The 19,207-nt window shown below is 28.9% G+C and overlaps 1 protein-coding gene across 2 annotated transcripts in view; it reads right to left on the reverse strand.

Moving 5' to 3' along the window:
• LOC132934486 (CD151 antigen) overlaps positions 1-18,828 on the reverse strand; it is a 77,725-nt gene extending 58,897 nt beyond the window's left edge. The window contains exon 1 of one of the 2 annotated variants that reach the window (XM_061000786.1): positions 18,676-18,828. In XM_061000786.1, the coding sequence (XP_060856769.1) occupies positions 18,676-18,792 (117 nt within the window). In that variant the 5' untranslated portion in view covers positions 18,793-18,828. Of the gene's footprint in view, positions 1-16,022; positions 16,253-18,675 lie in introns of those variants that run through there. The other variant, XM_061000787.1, reaches the window with a different exon arrangement.
• Positions 18,829-19,207: the final 379 nt, after the last annotated feature.

Below are 19,207 nucleotides of genomic sequence, written 5' to 3' on the forward strand. Positions count from 1 at the left end.
ATATAATATAGACAAAAATTATCAACATTTCGCAGAGTTCAGGCATTTTTTTCTCCTAGCCACGCCGATATTATATCGTCAATCGCACACATTTTATTATAATAATCTTACGGTCATTGATTAAATATATAATTAATTGATTAATTAAGTTTATTTAATCAATGCTACGGTTGCCTGACCGTTTAGCCGGGGCAGATATGTTTTATGATATATCGTTATACGTCGACGTATACACACATACCTATCTATGGTTTACTAATTTTTCAGAGAAGTAAAAAAATTATTACATTTTGAGTCTTAACTTAACCTAACATACTATTATGGTTGTTTTTTTTTCGTGATATTTTTGCATTGATGACTAAAAGGAGTTTCTGAACTTTTTCATATAAAAACTTTATTTTTGAGAAAATTTGAGATGTGTTTTGTTTTCTCGGACGTGACCATATTATTATATAGGTATTTTTTAGATTACGATTACATTTTTTGGGACTTTCGTCTCGATTGCAAGGACACGTTTCGAGATGTACATCGACAGTCGTACCTAACTATGTAACACAACACATAAAATTGTATTTGCGCGGTATACGATGACGAAACCTATAAGTACATTATTATACAGTGTCGGTGTACATAAACACATATAATATAATATACAGCTAGTCGGTCGTGACTCGTGACGTATGCCGACATGAACATAATATAAATGTGTGTTATGAAATTACGTGTGTTGTTATTGCCCATGCGGATTTCGGTAACCACGTTATATTATTGGCGATGGTCACGCGAATACCTGCAGATATGGTATAGGTAAAAAGATGGAAAAAATTAATTAAATTCTACTTGGGGTAGGTATTGGCAGGTTGTACAGGGCATCGCGAGTGCTCGTGCCAAAGTCAACGAATGTTTTTTTTTCCTATTCGTAATTTTTTTTGAAAACGATTATTGCATACGTTTGCTGACCACCATAATTTTGATACAAGTACTGCGTCTTATGTAATCAACATGAAGAGTATAAGGCACTGCAAGTCCACGACAAATAATGTTAACGGTTTACAACATACGTTCGTTACTTTGTCCCATACTTACTACTATTTTATTTTGTACAAAATGATCGAAAAATCTTGATGTGATTTGATGATGATTTGTCACATTATTATTTGGTACAGTTAATCAAATCAAATACGATCTATTTTATGAAAAATTTCGGGAAATAAAATGCTCGGGTTTTCAACAATATATTTGAAATAATAACCGAATTATTTCAACTTTAGATGTATATAGGTACGTTTGTATGAACATTAATTAAGAAATAATACCTATGATAGATAGCTTACGTACACTGCTATACCTAAATAACAGTTGGACATTAAACGTTAGATTTTTATTTTTAAGCTAAATTATAATGAAATACATTTAAATAAAACTATGGTTTCACAAACAACGTGATTATAAAATTAGAATCCCAGTCAAGCACCACATATTACACTTAATTTTATAATCGTAGGTACTCCTACCAAAATCACACACCACACCACAACATCATACAACGCAATGATAGTGGTTAATACAAACGATAAGCCCCAAACGTGACTTACAGGGGAATATGTTAAGGGGGGGGGGCTCCAATACTCAATAATTATTTTATTTTATTTGGTCTCCATCACATACTATAATATTTTATAGTTTACTTCAGATTACTTATAAACATATTTTAGGCATGTTGACAAAAATCATATACCTATGTAAATGTCAACTTTTTCAGTAAGCAATGGAGTAGTAGGTATTAAAATAATATGTTTAGTTAAATTATTAAGTACAACGTTGTTAAAAGTATCTACTATTCGATTACAGCCCGATGTCTGATAAATTATTATATATCTAAATACCTACTTATAGAGATAGCCAGATAGGTAGGTTAGGTTAGGTTAGGTGTACCTAGTATAATAATACGTTACACTCGCCCGTCTTACTAAATCATAATATTTCCATAATATACCATAACATTTGTTTTCAAATTAAATTTAAAGTACAAGCTATATGAGTATTTTATAATTGTAAATTGAGTAAGTAAATTGAAGATGAGTTGTATTGAAGTGTATGCGCACTTAGATTTATTTATTTATTAACACCCCGCAAAGAGTACAAGTACAGAAATAAACAGTTTAAAATTATAATTAAATTAAATTAAATAAAATGACATAATTTTAGAATATAAATTATACATTATAATATAGGTATCTACAATACAATATATTATGATAATATTAATTATTAAGCAATTATTTTTAATAAAATACACTCAATATGTAATGGGTACAAAAAAGTATAATGACCATACAGAGTCATGGAAAAAATCAAAGTCGTTAACGATTTGTTGGACAATTTATTATTTAACATACATCTACGCTTTGATGGAAAGCCAGAGACTTTGACGTAAAGATAGGGACAAATAACAATGTTTTCTAATAATTCGGGACATTCGAATATTTCGTATTAATAAAGTTATATTAGCATATATACCTAATATATAATACATATATAAATTATAAGTATATAAATATATAAGCATTTAGAATAATATATATTATATTAATTTTACATCGGCCATTGTGCGCCTATTTGCTAGTGACTCAATTCCACAATACCCATTTTACCAAGAAAACAATACTTTGCAAACTTTTATTATGAGTAATCATACAAAGGAATATTCTTTGGATTTCCTCAGTTTTGTTTGTTACACAAACCTGACCATAGGATTACGAATTATAGATTCAAACTCTGATAACAGATTTACGGATGACCAGAATTAGTGAATTTTTTCATTTCTGAAAAAAAAAACAAAAAACGTCATCCGCAGGGTTGTCATGCTTAAAACACAATATTTTGTTAATTGTTTAAAACAGCGTGTTTTAAACATAACAACCCTGCGGATGACGGATTTAAATACAATTTTGAAACTTTTAATAATTCGAAATTCCCAACAATTGCAGTGAAATAAATCTTAGTGCCTTACAGTAAATTGAGTTTATCGTTTATTTGCGATCTAAAATATAGGCATTTAAATATAATAATGCCTGAATATTATTTTGTTTCGTGGACAATACACATAATAACTGGCCATTATTAGTACATGCGGTCATATAGATTATAAGTAGTTGGTATTGGAAAATGTATGTTATTAATAATATATTATTATATATAATATCTCATATATTATACTATTACGCTCCTCCGGTATGTGTCACATGACGTGCATTATATTATATATTATGTATGGGAAACTCGCGCGCCGGACGAATCCAATGGTGGACGGTGACGACCTTGACCGCAATTCCATTTCGCGGCGTGCAGTGTTACAATATTATATCACATTCGGCGCGAGAAAGTCGATCTCCTGTGCCCCCGCGTATGTACTCCTCGAGACCCCCTCGTCATCATCTCCCCCCCCTCACACACTCTGGGGTCTTGCTGGTCATCAACTGTGGTGTATATAATAATAAATACGTATACATACAACAATGTGTGTTCTATGATCTATATCTGCAGCAGAAGCGGGTCCAAGGCTGTCTTTGAATGTACAGCTGCAGGGGAAGTGACGGTGGACAGTTTCAGATCCGTTGTACTTAGAAGCTTAGGTACCTACAATATTCCAAAAACAAAAAATCGCCCGCCGACAGCGTTTTCGGTACCTACATAATTTATTTTCTAACTATCGTCAAGTGTATACAGACGAAGAAGTTGTTCTATATACCATAAGTATGTACTTACATTGTATAGGTACCACAGTATATTATAATTATTGCGTTTATTAATTACATTTAAATTGATTGATTTTTAGAGTACCTATATTTAATATATAATGGTATATTAATATTAATAGATTGGTAAATATATTATTATTTATTCACGGTGCTATATAATATTTCTACATAGATATTCATTTTGTGTACCTATACCTACTATGATTTATAATAAATTGTTGATTGATCGAGTGAAATTTAAAAAAATAAACTGTCATTATAAAAGTACTTCTAAAGTATGGTCAGTACTCATAAATTATATTCTACCAGTATATTAGTCGGTTAACCTCATTGTTGTTCCGTTAACTCAAATAAATATAAATATCATAATTAATATAACATAAGTAGGTAGGTAGGTTGGTAGATACTTACGAAAGGGTGGACTGTGCTTGCGCCTAAATGCCGTATTTGCGCATACACGAAAAAACCTCGATTGCGCTTAAAATACGTTAAAATACTTGTTTGCGCCCATTACGTTACAAATAAATAAATTTGGCAACAACGTTTTTCCAACTATTTTCATTTTTGAACCACTGTGAAATATTGAGAAATTTAATTTTTATATCAGTCGTGACTCGATATACCTTCATAGGATAAGTACTTATCTTTAATCTTATCTAACTTTTTATCTTTGCTATAGATAATTTTTATTACCTACATAGTCGATACTCGATATACGGCGGTATTTCTAAAATCTCGATCGTAGATAGTCAGTCGTCGCTGTACTTCACTTAATTACACATTTCAGTTTTGTGTATTTTTGTTTCAAAAATGACAGAAAATAAAATTATATTAGCAAAAGGTGCGAGTAACAATTTTAAAGATTTACTTATAATAAAGCAGTTATAAAAAAACAGCAGGTTATCAACGAATTAAGAGATACATCAACATCAACAATTATCTTCATAAAAAATATAAGTAACAAAGTCAAAGTAACGTGAAAAATTTAAATAATTAAATTTTATTTTATTAAAAATATAATAGGTGCCTACATAAGAAATAACAACGACGTAACAGAACAGTGAAGAAAAATTTAAATTTAAATTTATTAAAAATATAATAGGTACAATAAAAAATAATAACTACACAACAGAACAGTAAAGACAAATTTTTAACCACACCAGAATAATTCAATAAATTTTATTCTGTCAGTTCGAAGTCTGAAAAAGTGGGACGAGAAATTTAAGTTTTACTGCAATGTTGCCAAATTTATTTATTTGTAACCTAACTAGGCGCAAATAAGTATTTAACGTATTTTAATTTTATTAAGCGCAATCGAGGTTTTTGCATACAGGCGCATATACGGTATTTAGGCGCAAACACGGCCCTCCCTTACGAAAGTATCGTCTATGAATTTTATTAAAGACTTAAGTGATAAGTAAAACTCAAGAAAAACTTTTGGTTAAGGCGATTGGAAGCTGTATAATTATTTCAAGATTTAGACCTAATTATATTCCCGATAAAATTAAGCCTATACTTAGAATACCTACTCTGATTTCAATTCTAGGTTATTGTGGACATTAGTTTTTATATTGTAATTAAAATTGTGTTAAGATAATAAGATCCTATATTTAAATTTTTCAAACTTAATTAAAAATTGTTTCGCTTGTTGTGATGAGTTTGGTTAAGAACACGCAGCGTGCTATCCAAAAGTTTTCTATTTATTTAATATTATTCTTACTATACTATATATTATTATTCACATATTAATATATTATAACATTATATTTTTATTACACTTATAAGAAAACTAGGGGAAAAAAATCGAATATTTGATATTATGGTTATTGGTTATATATATTACGTTATATTACATTAAACTTAGGACAATTTTTCACAGGACTCAAATCAAAACACCATCATTATAAAATCAATACTTTCCTAGCTTCACCCAGAATCTGAAATAAAAAACATGCGACTTAATATTGAACAATAAAATCTATAATTCAATTTCTATATACTTATTAGTTATTACCTAAAATATATTTAAACATAATACTGTGTATATAATGGCCACAGTCCATAGACTTATAAGTATGGTATTATACGGATCTGGACGATTTCAGGTCACTCTGACAATGGTTAGGCTATAACATAACCTAACTCGTAACTTTGAGAATATTTTTTAAAAGTTCATTTTAAGCGGTTGATTTTGTAAGGAACTTCCCAAAAGTTACTTTTGACCATTTATCTGTAAAATATTTTTATACACGCCTTGTATATAAATATTAATTACTATAATTCGGATTCAAATACACCTTTACATATTAGACCGTATAGGAAAAAACTTAATACTTTTAGTTGTCCCGTAGAGAATAGACGTACCTCTCTCTGTACGTAACCATCATTTGATTAAATGATGAATTACATTCATCATTAACACTGATATAATATTATATACTTACCTACCTATGTATAATACAATATAATTACGACCCATAATATTATTCATCGTGTTAATGATAATAAAATGATCATTGTTATTATCGTATGCGAATCTTAGATATGTCGCAAAAAAAAAAACCCACTAGGTTCAATTGTAAGAAAAAGGAAAAAGTATATATCTACACAGTGCACTCGTGTATACACATAGGTACGAAATATATTGCTCAAGGTGACGTCGGCCGTGCCAATCTGCTGCAGATATCGAAAAAAACTGAACCGCCCGCGGACAACGCCGACTAATAAAAATGAAAAAATATAATAGGCAGGTTAAATGTATACATATATATATTATATATTAAATATACCTTATAAACGTCATCTCGGAGACCTTCAGATGACCGAACGATAGTGTTAAACGTTCGTCATCCCTCCCCTATATTCTATACACTAGCCTCCGTCGATAAAACGTGATAGAAACGAAATATTAGACAACCGTACAGTAGACGTCTAAACAGTCGAGTCTCTATAATATATTATAAAGAGACGATGACTCTGGGTTTCGAAATCGCGATTCTCTGCTGCAGCAACAACGAGTGACGAATGACAACGGACACCTATGCACCGATGCTCACGTCTACGGTGTACCTATACTAACTGCTCATACAATTTTGTGGGCAACGACCAAAGAGAGCTGAGAAGCGTATAAAATACATGTGTGAAAAAATAATATTAGGATAATTATAGGTATGTAAGAAAATCGAAAGGGGAGTCACACAATCCCTTCCAGACATAATACTTTCAACCGTACTGCAGTAGAAATTGTATTGATATGACTGCATACGAGTTATATTTATAATAATACACTTAATAATATAACACTTTAGTTATAAGTATTATTCAGTGTACCTACCAAAGTTACTAGCTGCAGGCGTAGTCCCCGAATTCGAAAAATGAGCCTCCAATTTCAGTAAGACGCTGAATATTTCCCGCAGTCAATAATGCTTGGTTTCTACTTTCTAATAAATTATTTCATAAAATCACTATTTATTGATCTAGGGCGTGGATTTATATGTAGGCACTAAAATATGAAAATACAAATATATAATGTATTAAAAATTTCAAATATTCACTAAAATATTATAATATTATGCGCTCAATTTTTTTTTAAGCAAGATAATGTTGTTTTATTATTTCCACATTACTCAGAAGTCAAATGTCTCGCGCTACGCTTTTAACCACTAATTTAACTACTTACTCAAGTCGGTTTTAACGTATTAAATACGCGTATTTGGCGGAAACAAAGATTTTTTTGCAGCAACTATATGCATGACGTCCCGATGTCCGTACCGTTAAATACCATTAAATATATCGTAACAGTGGGTTCCACCGTAAAATTAAAATTTTTTTTTCTGCTTACGACAATCTTTTTTTAAATTCGAAATATGCGCTAAAAAGTTCCATAGGTAATATTATTTTCAATCTCTATACGCCAAAAAACAAATGTGGTGCTTAAATATAACATAATTGATCGTATAATATATATTATATATTATACGATGAACCAGAAGAAATATGCAAATCCATACAAATCCACGCTCTGTTTATTACTGTATACTAAAGTAAAATTAATTACTACAGCGGAGGGCTTAGTATCGTTAAAGTTAATTGGTAGAATTTTTAGGTTTACCTTAACTCGAAATAGAAATTTTAAATAGTAAAGTTATAGAACTGTTTTACGTCAATAAAAAATGTTATTTCTTTTACATTCAGTGCATTTAACTAGAAATTAATAGGTATGTCTAATAAAGTAATAACATTTCTACTGTCTTAGAGCGTCATCAGGTGGTTGGTAGAATGATTAAGTAGGCGGGTGGGGGGAATGTCTAGGATTTAAAGAAAAGTTATCAATTTTATTACTAATAAGTACCTTGGTAGGTAGGTACAGTGCATAACAACATAATTCGATACTCAATATTAAGTATTATTAACTCGAGATATAGATACCTATATGGCTATATATGTAGTACCACGTACGTGGTAACATTTCAACGGATTTCTTGGAAAATTAAAAATATCTCGTCTATACGTCACGGATATAGTCGTAATTATTATTGAAAAACGGACAAATGAAATGATTCATCTGTAAGAATTCCGGTGTTCGGACACTTCGTGTCGAGGCGACTGTACAAATGCGATAACTGATAAATTATTATAATATTAAAATTAAATTACCTGACCTATACAATATACCTACATATTCAACGCACTTTTTTTTTCATAAAGTATAAATTATACTTTACCTTAGTATCAAAATATTTTGGAAAACAGAGAAATAAAAATGTTGGTAATACCACGGAATTTAACATGACGTTTGGTTTATAACAATGACTACAGACACATACGTACCTACCTATGATATTATACAATATATCATAAATGAAATAGTATTGCCAACAATACAGACGCTAATTATTTGTCCTTTACTCCTTTACGCGTAGGAATTTGTGTAAATTACATCGTTTATACAGAAAATGCATTCGTATTTCGTATTCAGTCGTTGACAATTTATTTAAAATTTAAGAGTACTTGACTAATAAGTAATAAATAATATTACGTTCTCGAGGCCTAAGTTAAAATGAACTGCACTAGTCTTTTCGAAATATTAGAAAATATTATTTGTAAATTTATTGTTTTAATTGTATGGTGAAAAATGAAACATTATGAATATATAAATGTGCTAAGTGTTAGTATAAGTATTTATCCTTTATTATTGCATGTTTGTTAATGGCAGTGCCTAAATAACTCAGTTTACTAAAAGATATTATGTTATAAAAAGGAGAAAAATTTTATATACCTACAGTGGAAACCACCTCCCCAAATTAGACATCTAAATATCGGGTATCTCAAAAAAGTGGACTTTTTTGGGAACAAACTACAAACTGAACCCTCTTAACGGTGGACACCTCCGAAAAGCGGACAACATTGCAGCGACTGAGAGTGTCCTGTATTTAGAGACTTTACTGTACAAATACAGTGGAACCTCGGTATATCGATATCTCAAGAAACCAGAAAAAAAAACATCGGTATCTTGAAGTCTCAAGAGACCAGAAAAAAAATTCGATACCAACATATATAGAAACATTGAGATACTGGAGTTCGAGATACCGAGGTTCCGCTGTATAATATAATACAATGAATAATATTGTTACTATTATAGGATTACGGTTTAAATATATACCACGTCAAACAGTAACATTTTCTAAAACACCGGTATGTAGTAGATAATAATATAATATGTATATATACATATTATAAAACACAAAAAGTTCAATGCTTTTTATCATATAGCGAACGTAATATGTTAATATATTTGTAAAAATATAGTTGAAGTTTTGCTTTTGCTTGGTTCTATAACTAGTAATAATAACAGTTTTTCAGTTCATAAAACTGGTATCTTCATATATACAAAACTTATATCCGATAAATTGTATTAAATATAGGTAGGAATAGGCAGGTGCCTATACATCAAAATATTACTATTAAAGAATGACTGTCCAATCGGACCTATTATTGTCGTATTAATGTGTCAAGCATGTTCTGCATCAGCATCACTGAAAAAATGCATTACATGTCAATCAGTAGGTACCTATCTACTAAATAACACCTTCGTAAAAAAAAGTTGTCATAGGTACAATATTGTTATGAAAACTATTATTTCTTTGTATAATTTGATATATTTTATAATTTATAGTTGATATAGGTACATATTATGTTATATTATATACAATTTATTTATAATTATTATTTGTTAGTTTTAGATTCTGAGCGAAGCGATGAGGAAGCTAGTGGTTTTACAATGGTGTTTATTTTTATTTTTATTTTTTTTTAATATCCTGTATACAAAATGTCTACCAGAAGGAGTGCTTTGATTTCAACATATAGTACCTTATCTTTTAGAAAATTGGATCAAGATGGTACTTTAAAGAGGTCATTTTCGATTTTATCAATAGTTATTTAATGCCCTGGGAAAAACCACCGAAAAATTACGAAAAATCGCTAAAAATAGGATTTTAATTCTAACGCTTTATTTATTACCATAGAAACGATTAACAAATAATAATATTATAATATTAATTCAACTTACATGATACAATAAATAATAACAGTATAAAATATCCAGACTAACAAACCGCCTCCGCTCAGAATCGTTTTTCTTATACAATGATATTATATCTTTGAATTCAAGTTTAATACGATTCATTATACAATGACCCACTTGTAACCTACTGTACAGTAGAGCGACATCCACTTACCGGTTTTTTTTATGCTGAAATTACACAACATTCATAAGCAAGCCGTTTAAAAACAATTACTTGTCTGTAAACAATACATTTTTATAATAAATAAATATACCCTAATGACTAATATTATAATGTGTAAAAGTTTAAATAATTAGACAATTTATTGAAAATATGTGTACCTATATAATATACTTGTACAAGTATGTTATTAATTGACGCATCAATTAATAATTAAGATTTAAATAAACACATATACAAAAACGGAATTATAGTACCTAGGTACTTATTATTTAATAATCAACTATGTGAAGAAATTATTACGTTTAATCATATTTTCTTGATACAAACCTTATTTAAAAATATTCAAGCAAGCTAATGATACATTATTGTATGTTAGTATGATCGATAATAATTAATAATGTTCATTTTCGCCATAAATTGATTACCAGTTTATTAGCAGTGAAGTAGTATATAGCAAAACTAGCAACTTATCTACTAACCTAAAACCACTTTGAAATAAAAAGGAGTTCTGAAAGTCTCTACCCTATTGCCATTTTAGATATCGGATATAAATAATTGGATCACTAATGGTGCATTCTTAAATAATGGTTTTATTTTCAACGCGTAAAAAAATCTATTGTAATTATTATTAAATATACACAACAATTTTATTGTTATATTAACATTTACAACTGAACAAGTTTATACAGGTAGGTATAGTATAATATAACAAATAGTAAATGGAAATAATAGTTTTAATTTAATCTATGTCGTCAAATATTAATTTCAATATTATGTTGAGTTTTATCTCAAATACTAATAAAATAGAAAAGTATAAATATTATTGTATGATAATATTTAATAAATATCAGGACTGAACATTAAGAAGTTTAAAAGTTAAATTTGATTTTATATAAGTCATATAGGAGTTACAAAACTAGTAATTTTTCTCCTATATTATAATTTTAATTTTAAATAATAATTTTAAAAAACTTAGTTACTTTTTACCAATTAAATATGTTTTTATTTCACAGATAATTGTCTACATATTGATATTACAACAGTGCACCTACATGGCGTTATTTTTCATCAGGTTTCAATTGTTTTATTGTTCTTTTAATATTTAATACTGTTTTTATTTTACCTCAACTTAACGCGTTAGAACAATCGATCGAATTACCCAGCCTTGATAATTGGAAAATTAATTTTAAATATTTATACGTTCTCATACTACTACTACATTATATCTGACTATAGACAGTAATAACTTGTGAGTATAAACAGCATTTAATTACCCACATCGCTGAACTATGCGACCGAATACAATAAACGATTATTTTATCCCTGCACGTTTTCATAGGTGGACACCATATTATGCATTATGTTTGAGTGGTGTATGCGTCACGTCGCTGTCGCAATGTGCATCTACATTAGTATAGCTAAATAGCCTATACTATTCTACAAGTATAGACTTCATTCAGGACGAAGGTCTTTGCATTCTGCGGTCTATTCTGATTTATATTCTAATGACTAATATATAAAACAGTGAAAATATTTCATGGTCCAAAGGACAAGGTAAACATATAGGTGATATAATCCAAACGTTCGGCGAACCTCATAACATATACATAGCTTATGCACGGCTATACACATAACCTAATCGTGTAGTAATATTGTCCTATGCGATTAAGAATAATAATAAAATAATAATACAATTCCATGAATAAATTATAATTTATAATATTATAATAATAATTAGGAACAACTGTATGTCTGTATAATCAAGGTACTACACGAGTAAACGACATGTTTCATATTACGACTTAATATATTGAAAATAATATAATTAAATATTTCTCAATCTAGATCAAACATTCACAAATTTTAAAAGTTATTTATTCATTGGTTTAATTTTTGTTTCCTCTATATTATAAAGGTTTAAATCCACAACGTGTGATTACAAAATGTACAGGATATGCATACGTGTTTAAAATGTTTAAACTATTGTTGATGTACCTACCTATTATAAACGTATAGCTGCATAAGAACTCTGCGTTTTGTCAGAAGCATTATTTTTTAATATTTTACATTTTAAGAAAGTTATTAAATAACTAATTAATAAAAATAATAAACACTAATAACTTTCTTAAAAATAAGATATTAAGACATTGAAATATTTTTTACCGATGCACCCTCTTAAAATGGTTTTCATGTATCACCCCCTCCAACACAAAAATAAATAAATAACTGACTATCCTGCTTTGAGGGTCCGTGTTATGCCAGGTTCCTTAAAAAGTTGATTAACTTAGTAGGTCACTATATTTTAATGGAACAATCATGGGCCACTAGATTATGTTTAAGGGACCATTAGCTCACTATTGATTCATTAAATGTTTAGTGATTGTTTATTTACCTATCCCAATCGTCAATTGATTATTATTTATTAATTATATCTATGAAAATTAGTGTACAGAAATAATAAACGTTCATAAAAATACATTAGACGTCTGTACCATTGTAGTAAGTAATTATCTTTACAGAGCTTAGTATTTTACCAACGTTGGTGATCTTATTATTAAAATAAGATGTATACCTAAATATAAACTATTATGAAACATGTACGAACTACAATATTAATTTTTGCAATATTTGTAAAATATTAATTAATTAATAGGTGTAATATTTTATTAAAAATATTTTGTATAAATCTTGGATGAATAACTGAATGAATAAGTAGAGGTGCAATATATTATGACATATTATGACCTAATAAAAATTTATTTTATTATTCTATTCATGTTTTTATTGACACGTTTACATCGTATAACTTATAATTTTATGTATTGCGTACATATGATATAGTAAATGAAATGTTAAAGACATTCAATATTGTATAGCTAAGTAAATAAACAAATATTATGAAATTATTTTATACTATATTAATAAATTACTGCCAATTTTTCAAATCAATTGAAATTATAATTTTTAAATTTATATATTATATTTCCGTAATAAAATTATAATTCTTTATTTAATTTTCATGTAAAAACAATTACTAGTAATGAATCATGAAAATAATTATTATATCTACCTATGAGATTATCCAGCAGTAGTGAAAAGTTTTAGAAGTATTAACTATGAGCGTTGTAAATATCATTACAATATAATATGACATTTAAACACAGCATCAGGTGTGTCTCATACTCTCGTGCATTGTAATAAAATGTACGTAGTTTATATCCTACCTACAATGTCATGTTATCAGATGGTAATGAAAAGTAAAAGTGATCGTTAAAATAAATTGTAAGTACTCGTTACAAATGTAATGATGTAGATGGACAAATTTTAGTGTTCAATGCAATCATTTACAATTTAATAGGTGGTTATAATTTTAAATAATCTATTTATCGACCCATGCACATGTTACTATAATAATTTATTTGTCTTTACCTTTTATAATAAAATACTTTGTTCAAAAAACAAATTAAAAATTATTATTATGATTCCAAATATGCATAAAATAAACCATACATCTATTTTTATGAATTCTTAAGAGTTAATAGTTATTAAATCATACTTCATAATAATTATGTAACAGATATTATTGAAATATTAACAACTGTTTTTTCGACAAGGTGTGATAACTACGAAGGTTAAACAATATTTAATGATATTTGATAGAAGTTATTGAAGTATACAAAATAGATTGTATAATAAAAATACATTGATATTTAATACTTATGCCAACTATTAAAGTTTTATTTAAAATTGCAATTTTCATTATATTGTCATTCAATAGATTCAATAAGTCTGTTATTTCATTAAAATAAAAACAAGATCTGTGCAGCACTGGGCGGGTATCTATTATTAATTCTATGTTATTCACTTTAAAAACAATGATAATAAACACATTCAAAAACTACTTTGAAAAGAACTAGTTGAAATCTAGTTAAGTTGAATCTCTTAATTTCTCTAAAAAGTTTCTGTATTAGATTTTCCAAAAGCTTCGGAAAGCTCATAAAAACGTGGACAAACTCTGTACAATTCGATACTCGATATTTTAGAATTTTGTAAAAATCGTTTGGTTATAGACAAATAGACTAAAAAAACATTAGCTAGGAAAACCAAGTAATACATATTTGTATAGTTGGTACCTATGATATAAGTAAGTTTTTTTTTTTAAATACAATTTTCAATAATAATATGGATATTACACGTGGAATTAAATTAGTTGATTGCATTTATGGTTTGACAGAATATACAATAATTGTAAGTTTAAGAGAAAACCTACTTCCTACACGTAGATTTTCGATTAATTCATGTCTCATGCTTGATATTTGATTGATAAATACTTCTTAAAGAATATTTTATGGTTCGTGTGAATTTATTTATATACTATTGTTATTTCTTTGATATTTCATCGCTAGAATAATTTTAAGACAATGGGATAGGTGCCTATATCAATAAGTTAAAAAATATTTAATAAAATATGTATTAGGTATACAATATACAAACAAGTGTACAACATTCAAAATACCTATTATAAAAAATGTGCATGTCTTGAGCCGGTATATAGATTAAAAACAATTGAAATACTAATTGTTTTTGTTCGTTCAAAACGCTGTCAAGCGCTATTCACACCTATGGATTTAGGTTATATTAAAGTTTATCGACAAGGAAATAAAATAAATGCCTACTGAGAATCACAGGACTATCGGGACTTTTTAAATATGTACAAGTGATTTAAAGGCACAACTATATACCTATATATATATATATGTATTAAATTAAAGTGAAAAAATAGGTGAGCATAAGGGTGTGCAGTGTGCATTATGGGCCTTTAATGTCCGAGTGAATGGACCCCTATTAGACTAACTGTACCTATATCGGGAAAGGTACCAAAACCTAGGAACCTACATGTACCTATATCGATATTAGTATAGTAGTATTATAATAGGATTATATATTAGTATTATGGAACCTAATTATTGACGTTGATGTCTGTTGTATAGATATATTTAATGCGCCATCACGAAAAGACCGACTGCAGTTGAGTATCTACTTAAAAAAATCTTCAAATTCCATACACATAAGTACAATAAAACTTCTATACATCGAGAGTATTGTGATTCGGTTATACAATATTGCAGCCCCCGACAAACCCAACACCCCCCCCCCCCCCTCAAAAAGAAAATCGAATAAAACAATGTAGATAGTAAGTTATAAGTTAGTAGTACATTTTAACCATGATGTTGATATAGATGTCTTAAAATTATACTATTCTAAACATGATTTTAATTTAACGTATTATTTTTTAAATTATCACCGGGAAAACCTATGTTATTTCGGGTACGTCTTACACTAGACAAGATTTTAAATTCATCAGACTAACTGTAGTAAAGTGAAAAGTTTTGCTTTGAAGTTGACTTAACACAAATATAATATTATTATATAGGTGAGTATTACATAATGTTATCATAATTAATGTAGTGATGTGTATATAGGTATAATATGTGCATGTGAACGGTGTATATACCTCGTGTGAAAAAAAAACCGACTTGTGACGTTACAGCATGCGGAAAATCTCCCCGGCGTTGGTATATACAGCGTGCACCAAACAAACACACGAAACGCGCCAGCGACGAGTTATCGGCAGCGGTGGCTGAACGTGAGCGGAACGACGACAGCGGCGGCGGCGAAGGTTTGACGAGCACAAGAATACGCGCATGCGGTCATGTCGGATGGACGACTGGCGCGTCGTCCGCTGAGGCCAACACCTAACGCCGCCTCCACCGTCACCGCACACACTCTCACCTTCACTCCATCAGGCACCGCAGTCACCGCCGCCGACCAGCCTAATATTATTCGCAAACTTACCGCCGCGAAACGAAAAATGGAAATTCGTTTTCCGGTTTTTAGATTTTGTCGAATAACAAAATAATATTTTCGTATTAATATTTTACCGGTGGCTTAAAATGTAACGAGGTCTGGGGCCTGGATTTCACCGAGGCCGTAACTAAGGGGAGAGGGGATCCAGGGCCCCCACTGAAATTTTTAAAAGTAGAACGAGAGTTTTTATATTTTGAACGTAAAAATGATAAGTGTCCGGTATTCATATTACAAAATTTTGACCCTCCCCAAATTTTTTTTTCGGTTACGGCCTTGGATTTTAAGCACATAACACTATTTATAAATATTGTAATCGATGGCTAATTATTTATATTATTCGTTGTTTGGTCATTACTCCGCTGTAGGTATCGTTTCGTGCAGTTATACATTATATAGGTATGTAATACGTGCATTAAGGAATATAGGTAAACGTTACTGCACATAATATGGATTGTATAATTATTTATTAGCCATTGAATCTATATACAAGTCTGTACAACCTTATAACGTTATTATATGGACAATGGATTAGGTAGGTACCTAGTTTAACTGTTATAATTATTTATAAATTATAGGTACTTTATTAATTCGCTTGACCCGGCCTCCATATACCTATAGGTATTTCAAACTTGAATCCAATAATATTACACTTGGGTTCAAAAACGGTAATGTTGAAATTTCACTCAGGTTGATCAGTCGACTTCGGCTGAGATATTAATTCTAATAGCTGACTAAAAGTGCAAACAAATATTTATTTGTATTTTTTAGTTATTTTGTTTGCACGAATTTTTCTCCCACTTGAACATTGTAAAGATTATTAAGAGTAATAACGATTTATGTTGCAAAGTATCATTGGTAGATATTTGGGTTTTTGTCAGTTATGTCAAAACAATTTAAAATGTATCAAATTAAGCATGATACAGTAAAATAACAACGCATATTTAGGAAATATATATGTTTGTTATAACATCAACATTTTACCGACTAAGAATCATTTATTGAAAATAAAGTATAGTTAGACTACAAACATAATACTTATGTACCTATCGATTATTGATTTTAACCCAAGTGGAATTCGACAATCCCCACTCGTACAAAAATATTTGCATGTTTATTAGTATTGTAGTTATTAATATGAGTTCTATATATTATATAGTAGATAATATACCTACTGTTTTACTCAATTTCTGATGTTTACTATACATTTACAAAAAATGTATGTGTCATAGATTAGAGGCAATGTATATATATAAGGCATGTATATAATATGTACAGTGCATATTATTATTTAGGTACACTTCCTTATTAATTAATTTGTTTACAGATGTGCAAGTACGTAGAAAAGATGCTGATTTGTCAACTCATAAAAATGTCTGCATGTTTAATCTGAATCTACACGACTGAGCAACGTGGTCAAAATTAAGACAATAAAAGATATTATACTAATTACGAGGTATAGTAGGTTTATTATTAGTATTATTACGAATTTGAATTATTTGTAAAAATATTTTTACTTAAGTTTTTTTTGTTTTTTTATCAAGTTAAACCGTAGCAATAAAACAATATTTTTGTTTTTACTTGGTTTGGAAAACGGCAAAGGCATAGTATATTCATGAATTTATTTACCTATACAGTGATTCATTGCTTACTAATTAATATTTAGTTAATATAGGCAGTAGGCACTGAATATATATTGTACCTAAGACATACTAACGACTAACCTGCGTGATGATGAAATGCGCTATGGAATATACTTTGTAATAGTGTAATAAACTAATAATTTAGGTAAGTCTTATAAGCTACAAGTAACGAGTTACAACTATATTATAATATGTTTTGTAGTTATATAATTATCATGTTCGATTAAATCTAAAACACCTATTGAAAATTGATAATTTCCCATGGTGACCATTGTGATGCCGTTTATAATATACGCTAAAAACGATTTTACGTGACCGATAAAAAAACATAATTACTACCTACCTATATGGCTATATATGTATATTTTCTATTTACATTTTCGTGCAACGAGGACAACAAATTATAAATAAGAACAATAAGAATAAATAAAGATTTCGATACTATCGTCATAATTTAGAAATGATAAAATAAATATATTTTTAAACATATTAATATAGTATTCTTTGAGTTATATAAGTATATAACTAGGTATAATAGGCAAATAATTAACTGGCATCGTATATAGTATTTAATATTTAAAGATTATGATAATTGCCATTGTACAAGAATAAGCAAAGTGGAATATGAAAATGATGTAAAGGTTTATTTATTGTACTTACACAACGTTCGTCGTCATTGGAAACCTCTACTTCATTATTGTTTTCTTCCGGTTGCTCTAAGATTTCCAATTGAAGGGTTTTTTCGGCGTTTTTTTCTTTTTCTCCTTTTGCACTCATATTAATAGCCAATATCCGGGCTTCCTTCCAAAGTACGCTAAATTTTAAACGAATAATTAAAATATTATCCATACGACTATTATTATATTTTATTATTTAATAGGTAATAACCTGTTATAATATTATATATTAATTATGTTGAAAATAGTTTAAATAATTTGATATTTATATAGGTTATGGGTAATTACAAATAACAAATATATTATATAACTATACCTATTTTATTAACATTATATTGTTACATGAATTACGCACTAAGCACAAAGCAGTAAGTACCTGCTGTCTAGTTGAAAAACATGCGAAAAGTGGGGACAAGTAATATTAGTAATTTCTATTAATATAGTGTACTTGTATAAAGTTGATGGTATTATTAAATGTCTAGCTTCCTTGATCGTCTTAGATTGTGTGAATTATG

The sequence above is a fragment of the Metopolophium dirhodum genome, chromosome 1 (genome assembly GCF_019925205.1).
Source record: "Metopolophium dirhodum isolate CAU chromosome 1, ASM1992520v1, whole genome shotgun sequence".
Classification (NCBI taxonomy): Eukaryota; Metazoa; Arthropoda; class Insecta; order Hemiptera; family Aphididae; genus Metopolophium; species Metopolophium dirhodum.